The sequence below is a fragment of the Sparus aurata genome, chromosome 23 (genome assembly GCF_900880675.1).
Source record: "Sparus aurata chromosome 23, fSpaAur1.1, whole genome shotgun sequence".
Lineage (NCBI taxonomy): Eukaryota > Metazoa > Chordata > Actinopteri > Spariformes > Sparidae > Sparus > Sparus aurata.
The window spans coordinates 2,199,285-2,221,424 of NC_044209.1; the positions used below are offsets into that span (position 1 = coordinate 2,199,285).

The following is a 22,140-nucleotide window of genomic DNA, read 5'->3' on the forward strand; positions in this document are numbered from 1 at the left end:
ACACCAATGTGGAGATATGCAACACTTCCTGTTTTGAGCCAAATCTGCAGGAATTTGTTATTTAATAACTTCAAAATTATTTATTTTAATTAGAATCCTTTAATAACTTTTTGTCAGGAGGGTCCACAGATGCTGTGTGCCAAGTTTCGTGCAAATCGGTGAAATCGCCTGGGAGGAGTTCGAAAAAGTAGGTTTTCGACATTTTGCGACGTAGCGAAAAAAAACGGTAGGCGGAAATGGGCGTGGCCTATACCACGAGATTCAGCACAATCCACTGAACGCGTGGATGTAAGGTTTTTGAATGTGCGACAAAGTTTATGGGAGTTATTAGCCAAAACGCGCTTTCCTTAATAACAGCGCCACCTAGTGGTGGAAATTCAGGACGACAATAGATTATAAAATTTTTCGCCAGGTGTGACTTATATTCCAAGTTTGGTGAGTTTTGGGGTATGTTCAGGCAGTGAAAAATGCAATCATTTTGGACAAAGGAAAAAAAAAGAAGAAGAATAATAATCATTACGATTACAATAGGGACCTCGCAGGTTCCCTGCTCGGGCCCTAAAAATCATTTCAATTACAATAGGGACCTCGCAGGTTCCCTGCTCGGGCCCTAATAATAAAAATCATTTCAATTACAATAGGGTCCTTGCAGGTTCCCTGCTCGGGCCCTAATAAAGAATCATTTCAATTACAATAGGGTCCTTGCAGTTTCCCTGCTCGGGCCCTAATAATAATCATTACGATTACAATAGGGACCTCGCAGGTTCCCTGCTCGGGCCCTAATAAGGACCTCAGACAAATTCATTTCAGGATTTGATTTATTTATTAAGTTTCCTTATAAAAAAATAAAATTAATTTGATAAAAACTGTTCACTTCAAATATACAAGAGAATATAGGCACTTCAAATTACATAGTGTTTGGGTCACATGACATGAATACACATAATGAATTACAATATACTGTATATGAGGCAGTTATTATTTTCACACATGCTCAATCCACACATAGAAGTTTGGACCATAACAGGCCTTCAACAAAAACCTTCCACAATTTAAGCAAGGCTAATTAATAGATAACCGTTACCGTCAGTACAAGACAAGCTTACATAACTCTTTGACATTATCATAGTGCCTGCCAAGCTCTAACCAAATATTGATTAACTCTTGTTCGCCATCAGTAACTGAGCAGTTTAACATCTGTTTGTTCTGCAACTTAAATAAGCACAAGGCCACAAAACAGGAATTTTTAGAAGAGAAGATAAACAAGTCACACATGTTTGCATTGCATTCCCACTGATTGATACACTCAAACAGCAGGTCAGGCACACAAAGAAAGGAGGCAATGTTCAGTTTCTTGCGGCTAAATGAATAAAGGCACATCTCAGTCAATGCACACAAGCACTTATTATTTCTGAAGAAAACCTCTTGCTGGTATGTTGAAATCTAAAGTAAAAGTCAGCTGTACCCTGAGAAAATGTTGAAAAAGAAAAACAGACAGCTAACATTTGGGTAAAATCTGTTTTTCTGTGTGAGGTTATGGTTGAAATAATAGTAATACAGACTCAACAAAACCCTCCATGAAAAATTCCACAACCTCTTTCTGTCATCTGAACGTTTTTGTGTGCTAGCTCATTTGCAAATGGTTGGAACATTTACAAAGGTTTTACCTGTTACAGTCAAGTCAAAATCACAAATTGAAAGAAAATCATTTTCTTATCATGAGACGTGTGATCTTAACAAAGCATTTCATTTTTGACCGCATCAAATCAATCTGCAAACTGTTGACTCACATGGCATGTAGACGACTGTCACTGATAACGTTTGATGAGCTGGCCTGTATCAGTTTGATAAGATAGAGAAATAAGGCGGAGAAATCTCCCAGCTGATCAATAAAGTAGATCACAGCTTTGTTTTAATCATGTCCCTGTTTGGGTTCTGAATCTGGATGTCCAGTATTCAGGTTTATGAAGCAGCTCGTCTGTGAAGCTAACATTAGCTCAGCAGCAACATAGAAGAAGGGTCAGTGCTTTTCAATTAAACATTGTCAGATGTTACTTGCCATCTGACAGTGTCAGATTGTTCATCTCTTATGAACACACTTTTGATTGCTGGGTTCTTGACCATATTCAAGATATTGGTTAGAAAATGCCAGAATGTCACCCTTGTTCTTCTCTTCCTATATTTATAGCACACGTGTATAGACGGCAGGAGGCCATACAGGAAGAAGAAGCACGCTCCAATAAACAAAGTTCACTGACAATTGAAGGTTGCTCTGTCCTCTCTTTGATCACTTTGGCTACTTTTGGTCACCTAGGCTCTCACCCATGACGGGAATAGTTCTGGTCCTATAATGCCCTGACCCCAAAGGTCATTTTATGGTCAGCTTTTAAGTGTTTGTGTCAGAAATTATGTCAGGTTACGACAGGATCACTTGGCAACGCGGTAGACAGCCAGATCCAGAGGATCCTTGGAGGGAATGCACCAATCATCTGCCTCCAAACTTAGCTTGTAGTGTCGCAGAGCGGTCTTGTTAAAAACTGGCAGCCTCTCCACTGAGTCTGTAGACAACGCCTAAAGACAGACAGAAAACTTTAATGCAGGGACAATTTACAGCTTGTTTTTTTTGTGTGCAGATGTTCTTACTCTAGGCACAACATGTTTTCGATTAGCTAAGTCAATATCTTATCCTTCACATATCAAGCAACACATGTTGCTGCACACGTGTATTACCTTCAGGTGTATAACAGCATCAGTGCCAGTACCCTCCATAGAGTAGAGCTGTAAGTCTCCTTGGAAATAGCGAGCGTAGAGACGAGAGATAGGCAGACCATAGCCAAACCCTGCCTGCACAGACACACACCCACACACACGTTAGCTCTTCCTATGTATTAATATTGTGTTTGAATGTGTGTGTTTGTGTGTGAGTTAGTCACCAATGGGGCTCTGTGTTTGTCTCCAAAGGAGGGTCTGGGAGCTGTGGAGTACATGTAGCTGAACAGACGCTCTGTCTTTCTGAAGGGAACGCCACCTCCTCTATCGCTCATCTGGAGAGGCACAGACAATATTGGGAGGTTAACACAACAGTGAAGGCTCAGCAGCCATGATGGAGACATGTCAACCTGAAACAAGTCTTCAGTCGTTATGAAAGGGTGAGATCTCAGTTTTGAGTTACATTAGAGTCAGTGGGAGCTCCCATGAAAAACAATCAAATCATAGATGCTTGAGGCACCCCAATACATTACCACAAAACATTTCTTTTAATCACAGATGATGAATCTATCAACATAATGATTATTACATTTATGATATAAATAATTAAATAAACATGTTCAGCTATTACCTATTCATCTATCTCTGTCCCTTTTATAGGTTAAGGGCTAGGGTCAGTTATTTCAGAGATTCAGATCATAACTCAAACCCTGGGTGAGAATGACAGAACACCCTAAAATTTGTTACCATGTTACCATAAAACAGAGACAGGATGAGCTGTTTTAAGTGTGTTTCCAAGTTTGTGTATATATTAAAGTCCATCCTTAATAATCACATTCAGTTTTCTGTGGCAGTCAAGGGTTACAGGTGTGATACAATAGTTAACAAGAGTTAATCCTCTTTAAATATGAGGGCAGGCTGTGCCAGGAGCCAGTGATGTCAATGAATGGGCTCTAAATATGGGTGGGTTAAGTTTCTTTGATGATAATGAGGGTTTATGGGCTTTATGTAACCTGATTAAGCAGCTGAACAGAGGTGAGTCAGGGTAATTAGAACAGCAGAGCAATCAGTGAAAACACATCACTTCAGAATGGGGTAAAGGCATTTGTTCTTGTTACCACCATCACACAATCACCTTATTGTTAACAAATAGTATGTGTAACATACTTCATTAAAGTAGTAGGACGATTACTGGTTTTCTTTTTTTGGACTAAAAAAGTTTTAGCTGAGCCAACTCTTGTTTCTATTCTTGGCTAAAGCCTTTGGGTCAACCTTTGTTTTTCCCTTTACTTGTGACGTTCAAGAAAAAAATATCAATTTTAATATTATTATTAACACCGCCTCATGTTGTAGCATGTTATACTGTCAAACGGTAATCTGAAGAAGTGGTTAAATGCTAAGCATATCTGTTGTCTGATGGCAGCTAATCAATGATCAAATATGTTGTTTTACACAGGAATATGGCATTTAATGTCCCTCTGGATTGTCACTGTGGTAAAGACGTGAAATGATAACAGATTCTCTACATTCATACGACTGCAACATGGAACACAGCAGTGAGACATCAGAGGTTTGAATACGGTCTTTCCCCTCCCCCCTTTTCCTCGATTTTACACAAGATAGATCTCTTTCATGACAACATGCTGCCCTTCCATGTTCCCTGCCTTTTTAGTTTGTTGTGGATTCTGCTGGAGTAGGCCAACTCAGTGCAACGCACCATAAGAACATATCATGTGAGTCTATGAAATGGACATTAGTAAAACTCTCACTTCAGAAACAGCTTTGCTTAATGTGGAGGCTGAGACTGGGCTGCTAACCTGCGACAAAGCAGTCACTCACCTTGATTGACAGGTCCTCTCCACCAAGGGCGATCATGACTTTGATGGGTGGGAGGGTCCTGCTGGCCTCGTGGGTCTCAATGGTTGCTCTCATGGCATTCTGAAAGAGGAAACAGGGAGCATTATCATTTGTTCTGCTAGCAGGCTAGTGTCAGAACACTGCATATTTGGGTAAATATTTACATTTTATCAAAAGGCAGATTTCATCTGATACAAAAGGAAGTTCAACATATTCTATTATGTCAATAAATTGAGCAAATATGATTCAATATTTGGATCCAACAGTGACAATCAACGATGGAAATCTTAATGAGAGTTTATTCATTCATTCATTCAGTCTAAAATGCTGACGTGAAAGCAGATAGAATTGTGCCATGTTGCCACTTTGGATCAGCAGTCAGCCTCCATTTTCAAGATTTTTTTTGCCCAGTGGGCGGGCAGAAAATAACTTAGTGAAAGCAAGGTTTATAGGGAAACGTTGATTATACTAGAGCCATTACATTTGGCCGTCATCATTTAGTTCTTGATGATAAATTATAACTAAAAACTTTTTTGATTGCCAGATTAAGATTTTTTTTTTTAAATAATCTGTTTCTCCAAAGTCCCCAAACTGGCCCTTTAGGATAACAAGGAGGCTTCTGTAATATTGTTTATAGTAGACATATATCCTACAGCATTTTAAATGTATTTCTGGTTTAAAGGTGCAGTTCTATTTATTACCTTAAATAGTTCAAAAAGCATGTGATACAGGTGAGATGGGATGTATGAGATCTGGATAGGCTCTTTCATGTTGTTGGCTAGGGGAGGGAGCAAAATAACAGTCAACACTTGATGCACACACACATCGACACAAAGCGTGAGCGTGTTTATTGTTTCATGTGTGTGTGTATTGTCTCACCGTTCATTTCCCTCAGCTCCAGCTCTGGTGCTCCCAGGTAATACTGCTCACACAGCATCTTAGCACTCTCATAGGCATCTAGAGACAGAAGAAAACAACTGTATTCCTTGCCATATATGGACAATAAAACTGACATAAAGATATACAGATATGATAAATACAAGGTTATCATCAGTGTAAACATTATGGCTTATAAGAGTGTTGAATCACAACCAGCTGCTCTGACTTTCTGTTCAAACACTGAAACCGGCCCAAACTGGATGAGCAGACTGCCAGCTCTGTCCCAGTTATCGACCTAATTCATTTGATGCTGTGAGAGGTTTTGTTACTCTATCAGAGAAGCCCAACGACATCTGAACTAGTTTATTTACTATAAAAATACAGATGAGAAAATTAAGTCCTTGCCTTTTGTGGTTTTTAAAAGCACTTCTTCTTAAAGATGCACTAATCTGACAGGCAGCCTGGCCATATTGTTTTCCACTCCAAATACCAAATTAAAGGTGTAATTAAGTCATATTAACAGAATTCAAATACACTTCCAATACAATACTTCTGCAACAGTTGGTTTGAGGCAACAGTAAGGAAAACGAATTGGTCAAAGAATCAAACATGCACTGACTCAGGGCTGGAGTGGATCTGGACGCTCTGAGACATTTGCACACCTCCTCTAATGGGTATCCCAACCTTGTGTCAAACTGCCTCCCTGAACTACCAGCTAAACAACAAAAGATTTACTTTTCCATTTCATGAGTATTCCAATTGTTCTCCTGTGTTATACACCATCTATTACTGTATAATAATGTACTGCATTTAAGTAGCATGCCATGTTGACAGTGGATGTAAAATGATGATGATTGTGATGAAAACATAATGGAATAAAGAGCAGGTATCAGCTGATAATAAAACAGCAGTGGTCAAAATGACCTGTGACAGCCTTTCTACCCCCCTCTTTCCTCTTACCTCTTGCAACTTCTGTCACATCACATATGGAGTGAATACAGCCAATGGTGTAGGGGTGAGCGGGGTTTATGTTGCCGTTGAAGACAAGGGCTGCAAGAAGAAACACAATTTGATTTGTGTAATAATCAAGTATTGGTCACGTCTAAGAATAACAGGTTGATGCAATCCTAACTTCACTGAATCTGGCTCTAAATATGTGTGTTTGGTTGCTCACTGTGCTGGTTGATGAGCATGCGGATGGAGATGCGGCTGGTGTAGAAGCGGTCCAGGAAGTACTGGATGTTGTGGTCTGTTACAGAGTCATACTGGCCATAGGAATCTTTGTACTCAATCACTCCCTGAGCCATGGTGGGGACCACCTCATTGTGCCGGTTTCTGATGGACTCTAAGACCTCCACAAACCTGGGGTTGGTGGGCGGAGGACGGCAACAGTAAGAACAAGGGAGGACAGGAAGGACAGGTGCACAAGGTTAGCTCAGAGCTAATGTATGTTTTAAACTCACGTCTCAAGGACTCTCTGGTCATCTGGGTTTTGGTCCAGAAAGTCCAGGATCTCCATTAGGCTCTGTATGTACCTGAGAGAACACAAACACAGGAGATCGTTGTAGCTACAGCTTGGCAGAAAGACACATGCTGACACACATTAACACTGCTACAGTACATTCCACAGGGCAGCAAGCAAGGCTGAAAAAAACAGAGGGAGAAGGGGAGGAGCGGGCCGAGCAGAGGATGTAAACAGCACCACCCGTCATCTGTCCTGCCACGCTGTTGACCAATCTCCCAGCAGATCATGAGCAGCAGCTGCTTTTTATCACGGACTAATGCTCATTCAATTGCATGTTTCTTTATAATGCAACAGCACACAGATCTGCTCTGCACACTCATGTTCTATAACCCATTGATTCTATAAAATAAAAACAAGGTCTGAATCATAAAGGAACAACTTTGTATTTGATACTCTTCGGCTTCATGTTAACAGATTTTTCCATTTGCATCAGCATACAGCTTAAAATCACATGCCATCAAGCTTACTCTTCAGTACCACTATGAAAAAAATAGTCTGTAAAGCCCCACGTTGCACCTCTCATGTATTACATCCATTACATCATAACATACATTCTTATGTCACATTTCCCTGATGGACCTTTCAGCTGCCATTTGGGGTAAGCCTTTGTTGGCTCTGTTAATTCTGTGATGGTAAGAGAAAATTAAGCAGTATGGTGAGAAACCATTTCCTGTGAGCAATTCTGAGAAAGCCATCACTTGCTTTGAGAACATATTGCAAATGAATCTACTTGGTACACTTTATACTTGTTCCAGCTTTGTTACAACATCAGCTTCTATCACTCAAAGGTGCAATATGTAAGAACTAGCCAACCTGCTTGGCAGCATATCATTAGAATATCGGCTAACTCCTGCTTACTGTATTCTGTTTATACATCCATGACTTTAGCTACTGTTAGCTTCTTGTCAGCTTGTTAGCTGTGCAGCTTACCAAACTGCTAGGGGAGTGTCTGTGTTTAAACTGGTAGCACATGAGCGTTTGACTGCTTGGAGAAAGAGGTGTTCAAGTCCGGAGCTAGGTGGTTAGCATGCTACCTCAGACATCTTTGACAGAACACCAAAACTGTCATTTCTTCACATTCTGTTCAGGATTTTCGTTAATTTATGAAGCTTTTAAGCTAAAATTCTTACATGATACTGCACCTTTATTATTGCACGATGTTCTGTTTATAACTGTGACACTGTTACTGAATCAGCAGTGAGACTCTGAGATCTGAACGTGCTGTTCCCTTCAACTGCAACAACAAGCAGGCAGGGCTAAGGAAAAGAGGAAGGAAGGCGGGGAAAGTGGGGGAGGAACTGGGACAAAGTTCAGCCCCCCTTCCCATCAGCCACCCTCCTGCACTGTAATGTAATCTCTAATTATTTCCATACCCACAGTGCAGTGTTGGCCTGCTATTTATACAAGTCAGATTAATAACATTGCAACTCTTAAAGATGTGGAACAACTGTATGAACGAATGAAGGCTGTGTGGGAGTTTTAAAAGTCTTTTGCAAGTCTGAAGGGTACAGTCTGTTCTCAAACAGGAGAGAATGAAGCTGTGTCTTAAGTGACATCATGTATAACACCAAGGATGGAAAGAGACATTAATTTTGCTTGTGCACTTTAAAAAGACTCATTTTAATTGTCACTTAGTAGGTTTTTGTTTTAACACGTGCTCTACTCAGCTCCTTCTGTAAATACAGAAAGAAATGTGAGATATTGTTGTTCTTAGCAAGAAAGCAGTGACATGTAATGTTAGAAGGCTACCAAACTCTGCACTTTTAAGTGTACTGATCCATTAACGGGTACTACCAAGTACTGATTTATATGAAATCAATCAGTGTAAATTTCAGAGAGTTCATCTTTAGAGTAACAACATAGAGAGAAAGAGAGAGAGAGAGCTAGATACACAAAGATGACCAGGGCAACACACCTAACCTGAGAAAACACCTGGTCAAACATCAAACATATCTAAAAGACAAAGAGTAGGCTGTGATCTATAGGCTGACAGCCTATCGGTATCAGTTCAGTTCAGTTCATCATACATCAATTGTTTAATGAGTTGAGTATTCTACATCTCTCACCAGCTCTGGACCAGTTGGACGGAGGGCGTGGCCAGCAGCCGGTCCGGCAGCAGGTTTATTTCCTTCATGATGTTGGACAAACGGACAGGAAGCTCCTGACGAAGGAAGACAAATGACGTGCGCTCACAGGCATTGATGGAACCTGTAGAATGCACAGCGCGATTACAATGTAGTTTACTAAATTAAACTAAAAAAATAAACATTAAATGCAGTTAAGTATCAAGAGTACATGCTAGACTAAATTACACATATATTAACATGTATGTACAGTATCAATTGTACACTAGGGGTCAGCCTATTATTAGTCCTGCTCTCTGTCTTTTTATCAGATTTTTAACTGGTAGATAAAATAAATCAATTAAAAAATGAACTGTGCTGGCTCTGATGCCACAGGGGATCAGTAGAAACTGGTTCTCTGGGATGAGGTGAGATTGTGAAATCAGGCTAATGAGACAACAAAGACAGCTTTTATCACAGCACTGTCTCAGGGTGACTGCTGAACACTACAGCAATGATTGAGTGCACACAGAGAGGCACTACAGTAACACTTTGTAACAACCATCGTTAATAAATGTTCCATCTATAGTGAGTCAAACATTAGATCATATTTATTTCAAAATGAAATGCTTAAATGTACCATGTATTAATGATGGTGATTATAAAGTGTTACGAGCCGTTCAACCTCACAGATTTTATAGATGTAACACTTATTAGGTTACTTCATGTCTTCACTTACTTAGTAGGTGTGACTCATGTTCGTGTGCAGTGTGCATATAATAAACGACACATTTGAAGAGTTCGAACTAAATGTTACCAATAACATGATAGTTAAAACAAAACAATAAAAAATAATATACAACACTGTTTAAAGAATGAGAGGTTTAGGTACAGCTGCATCATCAGAGGAGAAGCGCTACTCTTCCCCTCACGGATGAAGAACCGAAGACCTGTCAGGGATCTGCAGCCCCCCCGTGAACATGGTGAGAAAAGTCTTACCGAAATCCAAGAACTGCTTCATCGACAGAGGAGACGGGGAGAACTTGGAGAAGTGATCGATGTGTTTGGGAACGTTGGCCAGCGCTGCAGCCTTCACCAGAGACCTGACAAACTTCATTTTGCTAGTCATCCTCACAAATCTATTCAGCGAATCAAAAAACTGGACATGGAGATGAGATCTGAAATCTTCGGAGATCAGAAGGGAGTCCAGTGGCAGTGAGTGAGATCAGCTGGTGGACGGGATGCTGGCGTGAACAGTCTGCAGCTCCGCACATGACACTCTTACTTAACACACACCTCAGCCAATGGGAGAGCGCGGTGGGCGGTAGCCAGCCAATTGGATTCTAGGAATTCCACCTACTTGTACTGTATGAAGATAGTAAACAAGTGTGTGTGTGTGTGTGTGTGTGTGTGTGTGTGTGTGTGTGTGTGTGTGTGTGTAGGTGTGTGTGTGTGTGTGTGTGTGTGTGACCGGACCGGGTCACAGCGGGTTAGGTAACGCTTCCTCCATATAATAAACAGCGTGTGTTCTGCTGTCTTCACATCAATACAAACTGTGAGAGCAGACAAACAAGCGCTCCCTGTCCTGGGATCAGATCAGGACAAGTCTGAGGAACACTACTCCATATAAAGAAGTTCAGTTTTCTTTATAGGCTAGTCCTTATTTGATAAAATAATAGTCAGAGGTTGTTTTGTTTTTGCATATTTTATGTATATGTCATTAATTTGGTTTGCTCAATTCTTAGATACTTAGAAAACACATTCAAGGCGATTGAAAAGAGAAGAGTTCAAATCTCTGTTTGCTCTTCATAATTTAGATTAGACACACTGTCAGTGTTGTTGTTATATTGTGATGTAATGTTTCCAATAACTGCCAATACACTTCTTGACCTTGGTGGTAAGCAGACATTGTCCTAATCTAGTGTTCTGGCATTTAAACACATAGTTGCATCCCTTAAAATGGCTGTCCTCAATCTGCTGTGTGTATACTTACAGAGGACACACGTTCAAGGAAGATTCATTAAAAATCATCTTATTGAAATGTTTTTTCTCTTGTCTTCATTAGCATATGTTTGGTTTTGAGGTAATCCAAAACCTATGGAAAGATCAAGATACATTACTTCACTAACAGAGAGCAACAGTGGCTAATTTGAGTCTGCTTACATTGACAAAACCCTGGATCCAGCGCAACAAGGAAGTTACACAGAGCCCCTTAAAGGAGAACTTCGGTCGATTTCAACATGCAGCTTTATCGCTAAAGCTACCCTTGACTAGGGTTGCCAACTCCCTGAAAATTAAATAAGGGACACAAATTATGCACATCACATCTATCTATGGACTGTTTGAACTGACATGTGTAAGGTTGTATATGTATACAGTATAGTGTGTATTCTTTATCAATTATTCATCTATGTATTACTTTTATGTATTATTTATCTATTTTATGTATTCATCTATCAACTGTATGTGTTTATTCCACTAAACAATTTTTTTGGCCACAAAATACTGCCATTTATTGGACTTAAAAAACATTCTTATTTTTTCTACATACCATATCTGCCTCTGGTGTTGCCTGGTGGACAACAAACCAGTCAAGGGTCCACCTGGTTGTCCCTCATGTGTAGACCACTAGATGCATGCTGTTTCACATCAAACAGTTCACCATGGGCTACAGAAAAAGTGCGCCGGCAGACATTATCTACACTATTTCCAGCCACGTTTTCTTTTTCTCATTCAAGACTGTATTTTTGCAGCCTTTTCTTTTTTTATCGGGGGAGTAACGTTACTGCTCATGGTGGAAGGCGTACCATCTGCAGTGTCCTGTGAACCTGTGTCGTTGTTAGCCATGCTGGATTGTTTTGCCAGTTGCCTCAGTCTCTTGTCTTCCGGTATCTTCTTGCGAGCAACAGTACCTCGACCAATGAGAAGAGCCGGATTCTGCATTGTTATTCTCGTGTGGGAGTGTGCTGTCAGCTCATTGGTCACAGAACAGGAGAGGGCTGGCAGTAAGATTACCGTATATTTTCATATAAAACGCCCTGTCAACTAACTAACTAACAGCATGGGGTCAGAACTTTACACTGTGTTTTAAGCGTCTTAACATGCTCCAAATCTCACCCCAAAACGTATGCAGCATGAGCAGACACCTAAGAACACAGCACTGTAGCGTTTATGACTCACAATAAATAAAAAAGTGGTTAAAACAGTCTGTTTATGCAAGCAGCTACATACCGTTTGTTGACATCCGTGTCGTAGACCAAACTAGTCGATCCGTCGAGCGTGCGCTTACTCCCTCACTGGCAGCGACGGAAACTTGAATTTTGCAGACAGAAACGTAATCCAGCATTTTCGTTTTTCTGTTCATAACGTACATGTTCATGTTACAGCCTGTCATGAGCCATTAGCCTTACAATAGCCTGTTATGAGTCTATTCGCTCTGCACCGAGAGCTAGCTTGTTTGCTCATGCTAATGGTTCTTGCAGGGAGCAGAGTGATAAAGCTGCATGTTAAAATCGACCGAAGTTCTCCTTTAAATGTGAAAAATGAAGACCTCTGTATGGTCTTAAAAAACAGCTGCAGAAATCCTTCTCCAAAGACTATTGCTACTTTAACTATGTCAACAAATTGAAAACAAGAATGGTGAACATGGTCTTATATAATGTTTACGTTTGTTCTCTGGAAATGTATGCAAGTCAGTGTATATTTAAAGCAACCTCATGTAGAAATTGGCAGTTTGCGTGATTTGTGGTAAATACAAATTACAGTTGTGTAACAGTTCATCAGATATAATGTAGGTGCTGATTACAAACTCAAATAAGAACAATGTGATGTGTTGAAAACTTGTCTATTGAAGTAAACTTGTATGTTGAAGTAAACATGTATGTAGCTGTGATCCTCCCCTCTCACTGAAGTTAGAGCAGAAACAATAGACAGAGACACTATTCCATCTGTTACACCACACTGTACCATCAACGTGACTCTGAAGCTGGTAATTTGAGGTGACACAGTTAGATGATATCACTATGTAAGGGATAATGTATTGAACGGCGGTCACTATCGGTCCCGAAAGTCCCGTCAGGACGAACCCGGAGGGGTCTGATTCGCCGTTCTATACATTATCCCGCTTATTACACGGTTACTTGCCAACAAACACAAAAAAACTTGACACAGTGTGTCTTTTTACAATTTATTTGTTACCATTCATAGTGTTTTTCAGCAGAGAAATATAGTTCGCCAAACCGACACGTTTCGCTTCTCCCTCTTCGCTGCTTTCCACCCTTTTTCTTTTCTTGACCGGTGACGACAACTCAGCCTTTTGCCAAGAATTGAAATCACCGTATTTCCCAAGAATATTAAAGTTAATGTGAAACTCATCCATACAAGTTGCCTAGGAGTACGTTTTTCCGATATGAAGTAGACTACAGATCAGCTGACGTCGCTTAGCAACCGAAGAAAAACTCTGGGGTGGTAAGTGACTACTTGCGAAGCAAAGATTTTAGAGTGCGGAGTGCTACGAAATACGTGAATCAGAGGCAAAAAGGCCACTTTCCTTGACAATGGTCAAATATGCTTAGCAGCGATCAATTTTACGAAAATAATTGACCGCCAAACGTCATGCTCAATTATACGAAAATAATTGACCGCTGAATGTTTGGAAGGCCCATTCAAGTGAATGGAGCATTCTACAGCATTAAGAAGAGCCGTGCAATAAAATTAGTAGGGCTGTCAAACGATTAATTTTTTAAATTGTGATTAATCGCATTTTGTCCATAGTTAACCTGCGATTAATCGCAAATTAATCGCAATTTTTTTTTTTGCATATTTCTTTCTGTTCTAAATGTACCTTAATGTATTTTTTTCATGTTCTTAATACTTTTACCAACATAAGAAAGGGCAAATATGCTTGCTTTATGAAAATGTTTATTCAACACATCAAATCATGCAGGATAATAAAAGGCTCAAAAAATATCCCCTTGCCCTAAATGGGATCAAAACATGGTGATGTCTGCTTTTGGCGAGGGGGGCGTGTGTCCTCTGTAAGTATACACACAGCAGATTGAGGACAGCCATTTTAAGGGATGCAACTATGTGTTTAAATGCCAGAACACTAGATTAGGACAATGTCTGCTTACCACCAAGGTCAAGAAGTGTATTGGCAGTTATTGGAAACATTACATCCCAATATAACAACAACACTGACAGTGTGTCTAATCTAAATTATGAAGAGCAAACAGAGATTTGAACTCTTCTCTTTTCAATCGCCTTGAATGTGTTTTCTAAGTATCTAAGAATTAAGCAAACCAAATTAATGACATATACATAAAATATGCAAAAACAAAACAACCTCTGACTATTATTTTATCAAATAAGGACTAGCCTATAAAGAAAACTGAACTTCTTTATATGGACTGTAAAGGTTTGGTCTGATCATATTGAATGGAGTGCTGGCAGCATAAGTTTTTCAGATTCACATGGCGTTTAATTGATTGAGCCCTGCCCACTTCGGACCAGTGAGGACAGGACAGGCACATCACAAATACAGCAATATCCCATGAAAAATGAATTGTTCACACTTTGGCCGAAAAGAGTCTACATTTAAGACCAAGGTTCAATTTTCTCCTTAACTTCTTTTTCAAACTAGCTGCTGACATCATCAGAGGACAGATGATAAAAGGAGGTTGAGCGGGTCGTCTAGTAATCGGAAGGTCACTGGATTAATCCCGGCTCCTCCTAGCTGCATGTCGAAGTGTCCTTGAGCAAGATACTGAACCAGTAAATTGCTCCTGATGTGCAGGTGGCACCTTGCATGGCAGCCTCTACCATGTATGAATGGGTGAATCTGACAAGTGTTGTAAAGCGGCTTTGAGTGATGATAACATTGTAATGCTAACATGCTGACAAAATCTATCCACAGCAAGGCAAAAACAATACCTGCTGCACAAGAGTGGATGGTAATCCAGTTATCTGTGAGACTTGACCATTACTTCTCCTGGTCATGATAAAAATGGAGTCTCCAGTATAGTCATGGCTGAGATCACACAACACTACTGCTTAAAACAGGCCAGACAGCATCAAACATGTTACAAACAAAAAGGTTAGCCAACTGATTGCGGCCTTTGAGTTCTGGTTTGGTTGCTGTTCACATTGACATTTTACAAATGAACCGAAAAGAGTAAATGAAAATGGATCGGTTACTCTTTGATTTGACAGTTTGGTGATTGTCGTCCTGTGTGAGTCCATTCATAACTGAAGAATAAATAGGCCTACGTAAACAGCAATGACACTATTTCTGACTGATGATCAGTGTGTTTTTTATGCCTGATTCTTTCGTTGCATGCAGAATATGTAAAACTGATGATGGAATTATCACTACAAATTTAAGTCGGTCTTGGAGCACCACTCCTGGGTGCAGCATGCTCTGTCTGAACAGCCCAATACAACACACTAAAATGCATATTTCATACATACAGATGTCTGTCGAAGTAAAACAAATACCTACATTACAAAAGCACATCCTTCACTGTTACACTAGCGTGTGATAGTAAAGTCACTTCCTATTTACATAGTTGATTGCTTTTGATTGGAAAGATGATTGTTAGCAAGCAATTTACACATTTTCTACCAGCTGAGACATTTCTCAGATCTTAACAGTGTGACCCGAAGTGGTAGCCTATATCACTGATTTGGAAGTAGCTAGTTATCGAAGCATAAAAAGAACTTAACGTTTAAACAGACGGAGGCCTTAGACTGTAGCTTGTGGTTGTACGCAAACAATAGGTTAATTCTCCCTTCAGTGCCCTTGACCACGGCACTGGATAAGATCTGGAGCTGGTCCCTGGGCAGTATATGTTGGCTGCCCACTGCTCCTCTGGGATGGGTTAAATGCAGAGACCCAATTTCACTAAATCGTACATTGTTTTATTGTATGTGATACCAAAAAAGATTCTTCTTCCATGTCCTATTCTATGTCTTCTTATTGACCTCTGTTTGTGTCATTACATGTCCCCGGGTACCAGCATGCAACATTGAGAGTTCTGTCACGCTCAAACACACACACACACACACACACACACACACACACACACACACACACACACACTGTATTTATATACAAGCAATTCAGGTCATCAACAGAACATCTAGCACCATCACACTCATTGTCCCCTGCTCTTCACCCCACTGACGCACGACTGCAAAACAACAGCACCAACTTCCTCATCAAGTTTGCGGATGACAGGAACCGTGGTGGGTCTCATCAACAACAATGAGGAGACAAACTACTAAAGTGAGGTGAACTAACTAGCCATGTGGTGCATGGCTAGAAGAAATTGACATTGACTTCCGGAGAACAGAAACCCAACACCACCCACTGACCATCAGCGGCTCTGCTGTGGAGAGGGTGAGCAGCACCAAATTTCTGGCCTCGCACATCATGGACATCCTGGAGAGGACATCTCCAGGACCAACAACACTGCATGAATGTCTTATTTGTAATCACTATCATTCAATGTGATGTTTGAAACACTGTTTTTACAGTTTCACAGTGATTTCTTATTTTCTTTCACAGTAAAAACTTAATAGGCTAACCTCTGTTGAATGGAAGTGTTATGTGCATGTACACACATGGTAAATGCAGAAAATAATAAATAAATCTAAATGTATAAATAAAACATTAACCGTTGAAACCAAGTACTAAAAAACAACAACTGAACGGCATTAGTGTTTTTATTTCTCTGTCACCATGCCAGTGCTTGACAGTGGCAGCTGTCTGTCATGCACTCCTGGCATGTGTTTTCCTTGACAGGAACATTCTCTATCTGCAGCTAACGCTCTGTGTGACTGGAAACACTCTGCCAGTGTAACCTGACTGTCAGCCTGTTGTTGCACTGCCATTTGTGTCATCCTAGCTGAAGCTCTCTGTAAACATGTTAAATAAGGCCCGTTCAGATCAACATTTTTCCTGAGTGATCAGATCAGAGGACAGGGCAGGTACGACCACTATGAGCATGTTTAGAGGTTGCCTGTGGTATGTGCAAATGCTTTCTTATAGCAGTGTGTATGTGAATGTGTCATGGGAAACACAAGGACCACTGCTCTGAAACAAGAAGAAGAAGAAGAAGAAGAAGCCACATCAACAGGCACACTGTCTGATTCCTGTGTGGTTCACTGTCACTGTTCACTGTTTGTTTGTGTTCCAACTAACCATTTGAATAGTAACCCCAATATCCCCAGTCTCCCTCAAAAATTCGCACAATTTTGAGAGCTGAGAGAGAAGCCTAAACAACTTTGTGAAATGCTTACAGCAAATTCATCAAGTCATTAGGGCTGTCTTCGGCATTTCATGCAAAAACTGAGTTATTTAAATAATTGGACTCTATATTTATGAAAGAAGGCATCATTACCTGGTACAAATACAGTACATAGTAACCTGTGGAGGCAATTTCTTTGACCACCTTAAACTCTCTTGAAAAAAAACACTCAATTTTGTGAGTTGTTAAGTTATGAGAAACATTATGGACTTTGTGAAACACTGTCTGAGACACACTCATCATTATTTGGGCCTTCTTGTTAATTCTGCATATGTTATACAGAAGGATTTTTCCTTCATGTGTAAAAGACATCATGCCTTTTGATTGCCTCTGTGATGTATTTGTTTATTTGCATACAGAGCACCTGCCACTGGTTCACAGATTACACTATAACACTTTCCAGGCCCTCAGTGCTAAATCTCCACTGGTGCAGCAGCGCACAAAGGAGTGGACCCAGTCATTCCAAATGGACTCTAATGCCATGTGTGAAATGATAAACTTTTCACACATGGCTGTCCAATGGTGATCTGATCACCATGTTGGATATTGATATTCAATACAAAGAGGCTCTAACATCCTTAGTACATGATTAATGTCAGTCTACATAAATAAAATGCAGTTGTCATACCTACTTCTAAAATTAAAAACTAAAATTACTATCACCAGTAAAACAAAAGCAAACATTTTCTGCCCTGGTTTGACAATAAAGTTGTGATATATTTTATATATCAACAAACAACAAAGAGTGAATGACATTTCTTTTTTTTTGTTTTTTGGAAAATTGAGAATTTTTTCACCTCTTACTGAGACCGATACACATGTTGCTGCTGTTGTCACAGATGTCATTATTAGGGCCCGAGCAGGTCATCGACCTGTGAGGTCCCTATTGTAATTGGAAAAATTATTCTTCATTATTATTATTATTCCTACCACTTTGACTGCAGTTTTGGGAGCCTGAACATACCCAAAAAGTCACCAAATTTGGAATATACGTCACATCTGGCGAAAAATTTGATAATTTAATGTCTTTGGGCGAGGTCGTGACCTGCGGGCTCTGTAGCGCCCCCTAATGTTCAGCCCCGCCTCCCACAAGTGCCTAGAAGAACGAAAATCAATACGCTGGTTCCTCATGACCAGACGCACAAAAAATGCTCTTGGAGCGATACCGTCACTCCAACAGGAAGTTAGCAATTTAGATGTGTGGCGGCGTTTTTGTCCAATTCATACCTACTTTGACAACGAACTTGTCCTAGAGCTTAAACACGACAGTCTTCACATTATCTCAGTAATTTTCTTCATGCCTTGGAGAACAAAAGTTATTAAAATCTTTCAGATGCGAGATACTTTAGTGGGCGGGGCGACGGAAACCATTTTTTTCCCTCGCAGTCAACCATCGAGGCTTTATAACTTCAACATACAATTTCCTATCCACACCAAACTTCTCATAAGTGTAGAGGCTGTCTCCCTGAACACATCTCAGCATCAATACTAAGTCGGCCATTTTGATTTTGGCCGCCATGTTGAAATAGTGCCAATCTTCGTACTTAAATTAACTCCTCCTACAGATGTAACGCCACCGACTTCAAAGTCACTCAGTAGCATCCTCTGACCTTGAAGATGAAAGGTTATCAAAATCTTTATCCTACGTCATACCTGCTGGCCACAGTGGAGCGGTCAATTCGAATCCTTCGCCGTAAAGCATCGTTTCCTCATAACTTCTTCATATAATGTCTTATCTCGGCCAAATCTCTCAGGAATGCAGAGGGAGTCGCCCTGATGAGATATGTGTGGTCATGAGGCGTGGCCGTGACGCGTGGGCTCTGTAGCGCCACCTATTGTGATGCCCGCCTCCTACATGTAACATAGAAGGACGAAAATTTGTACGCAGATTCCTCATGACTGGACGCACAAAAAACCCATTTGGACCCCTGGTGTCAGTCCAACAGGAAGTCAGCCATGTAGATGTGTGGCGCCGTTTTTGTCCAAATCATGCCTACTTTGACAACGAACTTGTCCTAGAGCTTAAACACCACTGTCTTTAAATTAACTCAGTCATTTTCTTCATGCCTTGAAGAACAAAAGTTATTAAAATCTTTCAGCTGCGACATACTTTAGTGGGCGGGGCAGTGGAAACCATTTTTTGCCCTCGCGGTCAAACATCAAGGCTTTATAACTTCAACATACAATTTCCTATCCACACCAAACTGCTTGTAACTGTAGAGGCTGTCTCCCAGAACAAATCCCAGTATCAATACTTAGTCTGCCATTTTGCTGTGGCCGCCATTTTGAATTATGCCAGTCTTTGTACTTAAATTATCTCCTCCTACAGATGTAACACCACCGACTTCTAAGTCACTCAGTAGCATCCTCTGACCTTGAAGATGAAAAGTTATGGAAATCTTTACTCCAGGTCATACCTGCTGGCAGTTGCGGAGCTCGCCATAACAATCCTTCGTCATGAAGCATCAAGTCCCGATATCTCCTTCCTAGCTTGGCCAAATCTAGAGGGAATCTAGAGGGAGTCGCCCTGAATAGACCTGTGCATCAATGCTGTGTCATATCCATAGCGCCACCCACTGGAAACATGAAGTAAGTTTTATCTCAGGCAAATCTGGTGTCCTACATGCATGTACATGAATGAAATTTGGCACGCATGTGTGTCATGACAAGACGCACAAATGACTCATTTACACCCACACTCTCAGTCCAACAGGAAGTGGTCTATATTGCTTAGAAGCACATGAATTGATGCTGTACGTTTATGGTGTACGTGATACAAGTCGCCACCAGATGGCACTGTTGTCTTTCAAGGCACATGTATCCTATCTAGATAACCTCTGAATGATTCCATTCAATTCCAGCAAGTCAGCCGCATATTCATCAGATTTTATTGAAACTTCAAAAGGTGGCAGCACGCACTTCTTGGAATAATAACTGGCAAACAAAGCAGAACTTAGATCAAAAGCTTGACACTGATAGACAGCCATAAATAAATTTTTGAAAGAAGGCAAGTGAAGCATTATTCTACACTCATTTATGTTCAGTGATGACAAACATAGTCAGATGTACATGGCATTTGCAGGTAGTTTTGTCATAAAGTTTTGCACATAACAATATGGCATAACAGGAGGGTCATGTTTAGAGCCACATAATTGATAAGTCAGCGGTAGTAAGCCACAGCACACAATTTTTAAATAGGCCAGTTTGAAAAGAATGCCATTTGTGTGTTGGGTCTGCCCTGTCAATGTGGCACACAACAAGATGTGTGTAGTTGTGATTTTGCCCAACTTTTTCGCGATGAACGAAGTGGCTTCCCCTGCGATTTGAAACAACTGAGTGAGCTCTTTGGTTAAACACAGCTACTGCAGGACCACTGGCCCCCCCAGTGCTCCCACCAATTTCCCTGACTGACTAAGGTGCTGGCTCAATAGGGAACTGTAATTTAAATCTACATCTGCAGGGGTGCTTACGTGCTGAAAGGTGTGCTGTCTGACGGGAAGTCAGCGCAAGAAGCAGAAGAAGAAACAACAAGATTTTTGTATTTGTCTGAAATGTTTGTGTGTTTCTCAAACTTGAGGTAAATGTGTTGGATGCATATTGTCTTTAATGAAAAAGAGTCCAGGGGAATGCAATACGCAGCCACTGACTGGAGCTGAATCTGAGTTGCCACAAGAAGGACCATTTTGGTGTGCCACCCTAAGATTTTCACTGGCCCCATCTGCCTCCCCCCCAAAGAAACTGTTCTGGGGCGCCACTGTGCAGGACGCTGGTCAAACCTGGTCACTTGACCGCTGTCCCTTTACAAAAGGAAGAATCACATCTGGCTGCACTCCACTACCTATCTAAATCTGTGGCATTCCACTTCCATCCTCCCCTATGATGCGCTGCCTTCCTGCCTTCACGGTGAGAACAGACAGCAGTGTCTTAGCTGCGCCGGCGGTCGAGTGGTTGGAGTGCGTGGCACATACGCAGTGGACCCTGGTTCGAATTTAGGGCGGAGGAGGTTTACTGCAAGCCACAACCCCCCCCCTCTCTGTCCCACTTCCAATCTATTCCCTGCAAAAACACAGGTGTCAATCTCTGAATTCCAGACAAAGGCAAAGAGAAGGCCGTAACACTTAACCACAACGTAACGGTGCAGAATCGATTGTCAAAACGTACCCGATTATTAAATGTTTTAGAAATCATTCGCCTGTAGTCCCTTTGGATTTCTGTGGATTGCAGGAAGTCGTTCTGACTTCACCTGAAAGCGCTTAATACTGGCAGGGGCAACCCACCACGTTACAAACACACGTTGGGAGAAGAGGCTGATATTCACCCCCGGCGTGCACCGTCCCAAACGCAGGCGGTTGCCGCCTCCGTGAACAACGACCGAGCAACGGGGCTTAAGCCGTGGCGCGTTTGGACGGCGGCACGCCCCGACGCGCGCGCGGACTGCGAGGGCCCGTTCATCACTGCTTGCAGTTTTAATTCAATTTATTTCTGTCCTCTGTGCTTTGCTCCTGCATCAGACAGCCAGCCACCACTCCAGCATTCCTTAATATAGCCTGTTTACAGTCTGGAAGCTCGCTAAGAGGGCGACAACAGGGGGAATGCATTACAGTTTAGAGACCTGCCAGGCCCTCATTACACACACACACACACACATACCCAAGGACACACACACAAACAGACCTGTGTTGCGGACCAGCTTTTTTCAAGCTTATTTACCTGGGGCCCCATTTAAAGAGGGATTAACAATAGAGGGACAGCGTGGAATAGAATAAAAAAGTGTGTGTGTGCTTGTATATGTGTGTGT

At 41.1% G+C, this 22,140-nt stretch overlaps 1 protein-coding gene across 2 annotated transcripts; it reads right to left on the reverse strand.

Annotated features, from left to right (window-relative positions):
* Positions 1-800: 800 nt before the first annotated feature.
* On the reverse strand, positions 801-10,348 carry LOC115576168 (pyruvate dehydrogenase (acetyl-transferring) kinase isozyme 2, mitochondrial-like). Of its 2 annotated transcripts, XM_030408644.1 has the most exons (11): positions 10,033-10,348; positions 9,037-9,178; positions 6,909-6,980; positions 6,620-6,807; positions 6,406-6,495; positions 5,446-5,523; positions 5,268-5,344; positions 4,549-4,647; positions 2,934-3,044; positions 2,731-2,844; positions 801-2,571 (listed from the first exon to the last, which is right to left on the reverse strand). In XM_030408644.1, the coding sequence occupies exons 1-11, from the start codon at positions 10,160-10,162 to the stop codon at positions 2,428-2,430; spliced, it is 1,245 nt and encodes a 414-aa protein (XP_030264504.1). In that variant the 5' UTR covers positions 10,163-10,348; the 3' UTR covers positions 801-2,427. The 2 variants fall into 2 exon arrangements, 1 of the variants encoding a protein (XP_030264504.1); XR_003982783.1 differs by lacking the exons at positions 801-2,571; positions 5,268-5,344 and having other exon boundaries at positions 2,820-2,844.
* Between the last annotated feature and the right edge of the window lie 11,792 nt (positions 10,349-22,140).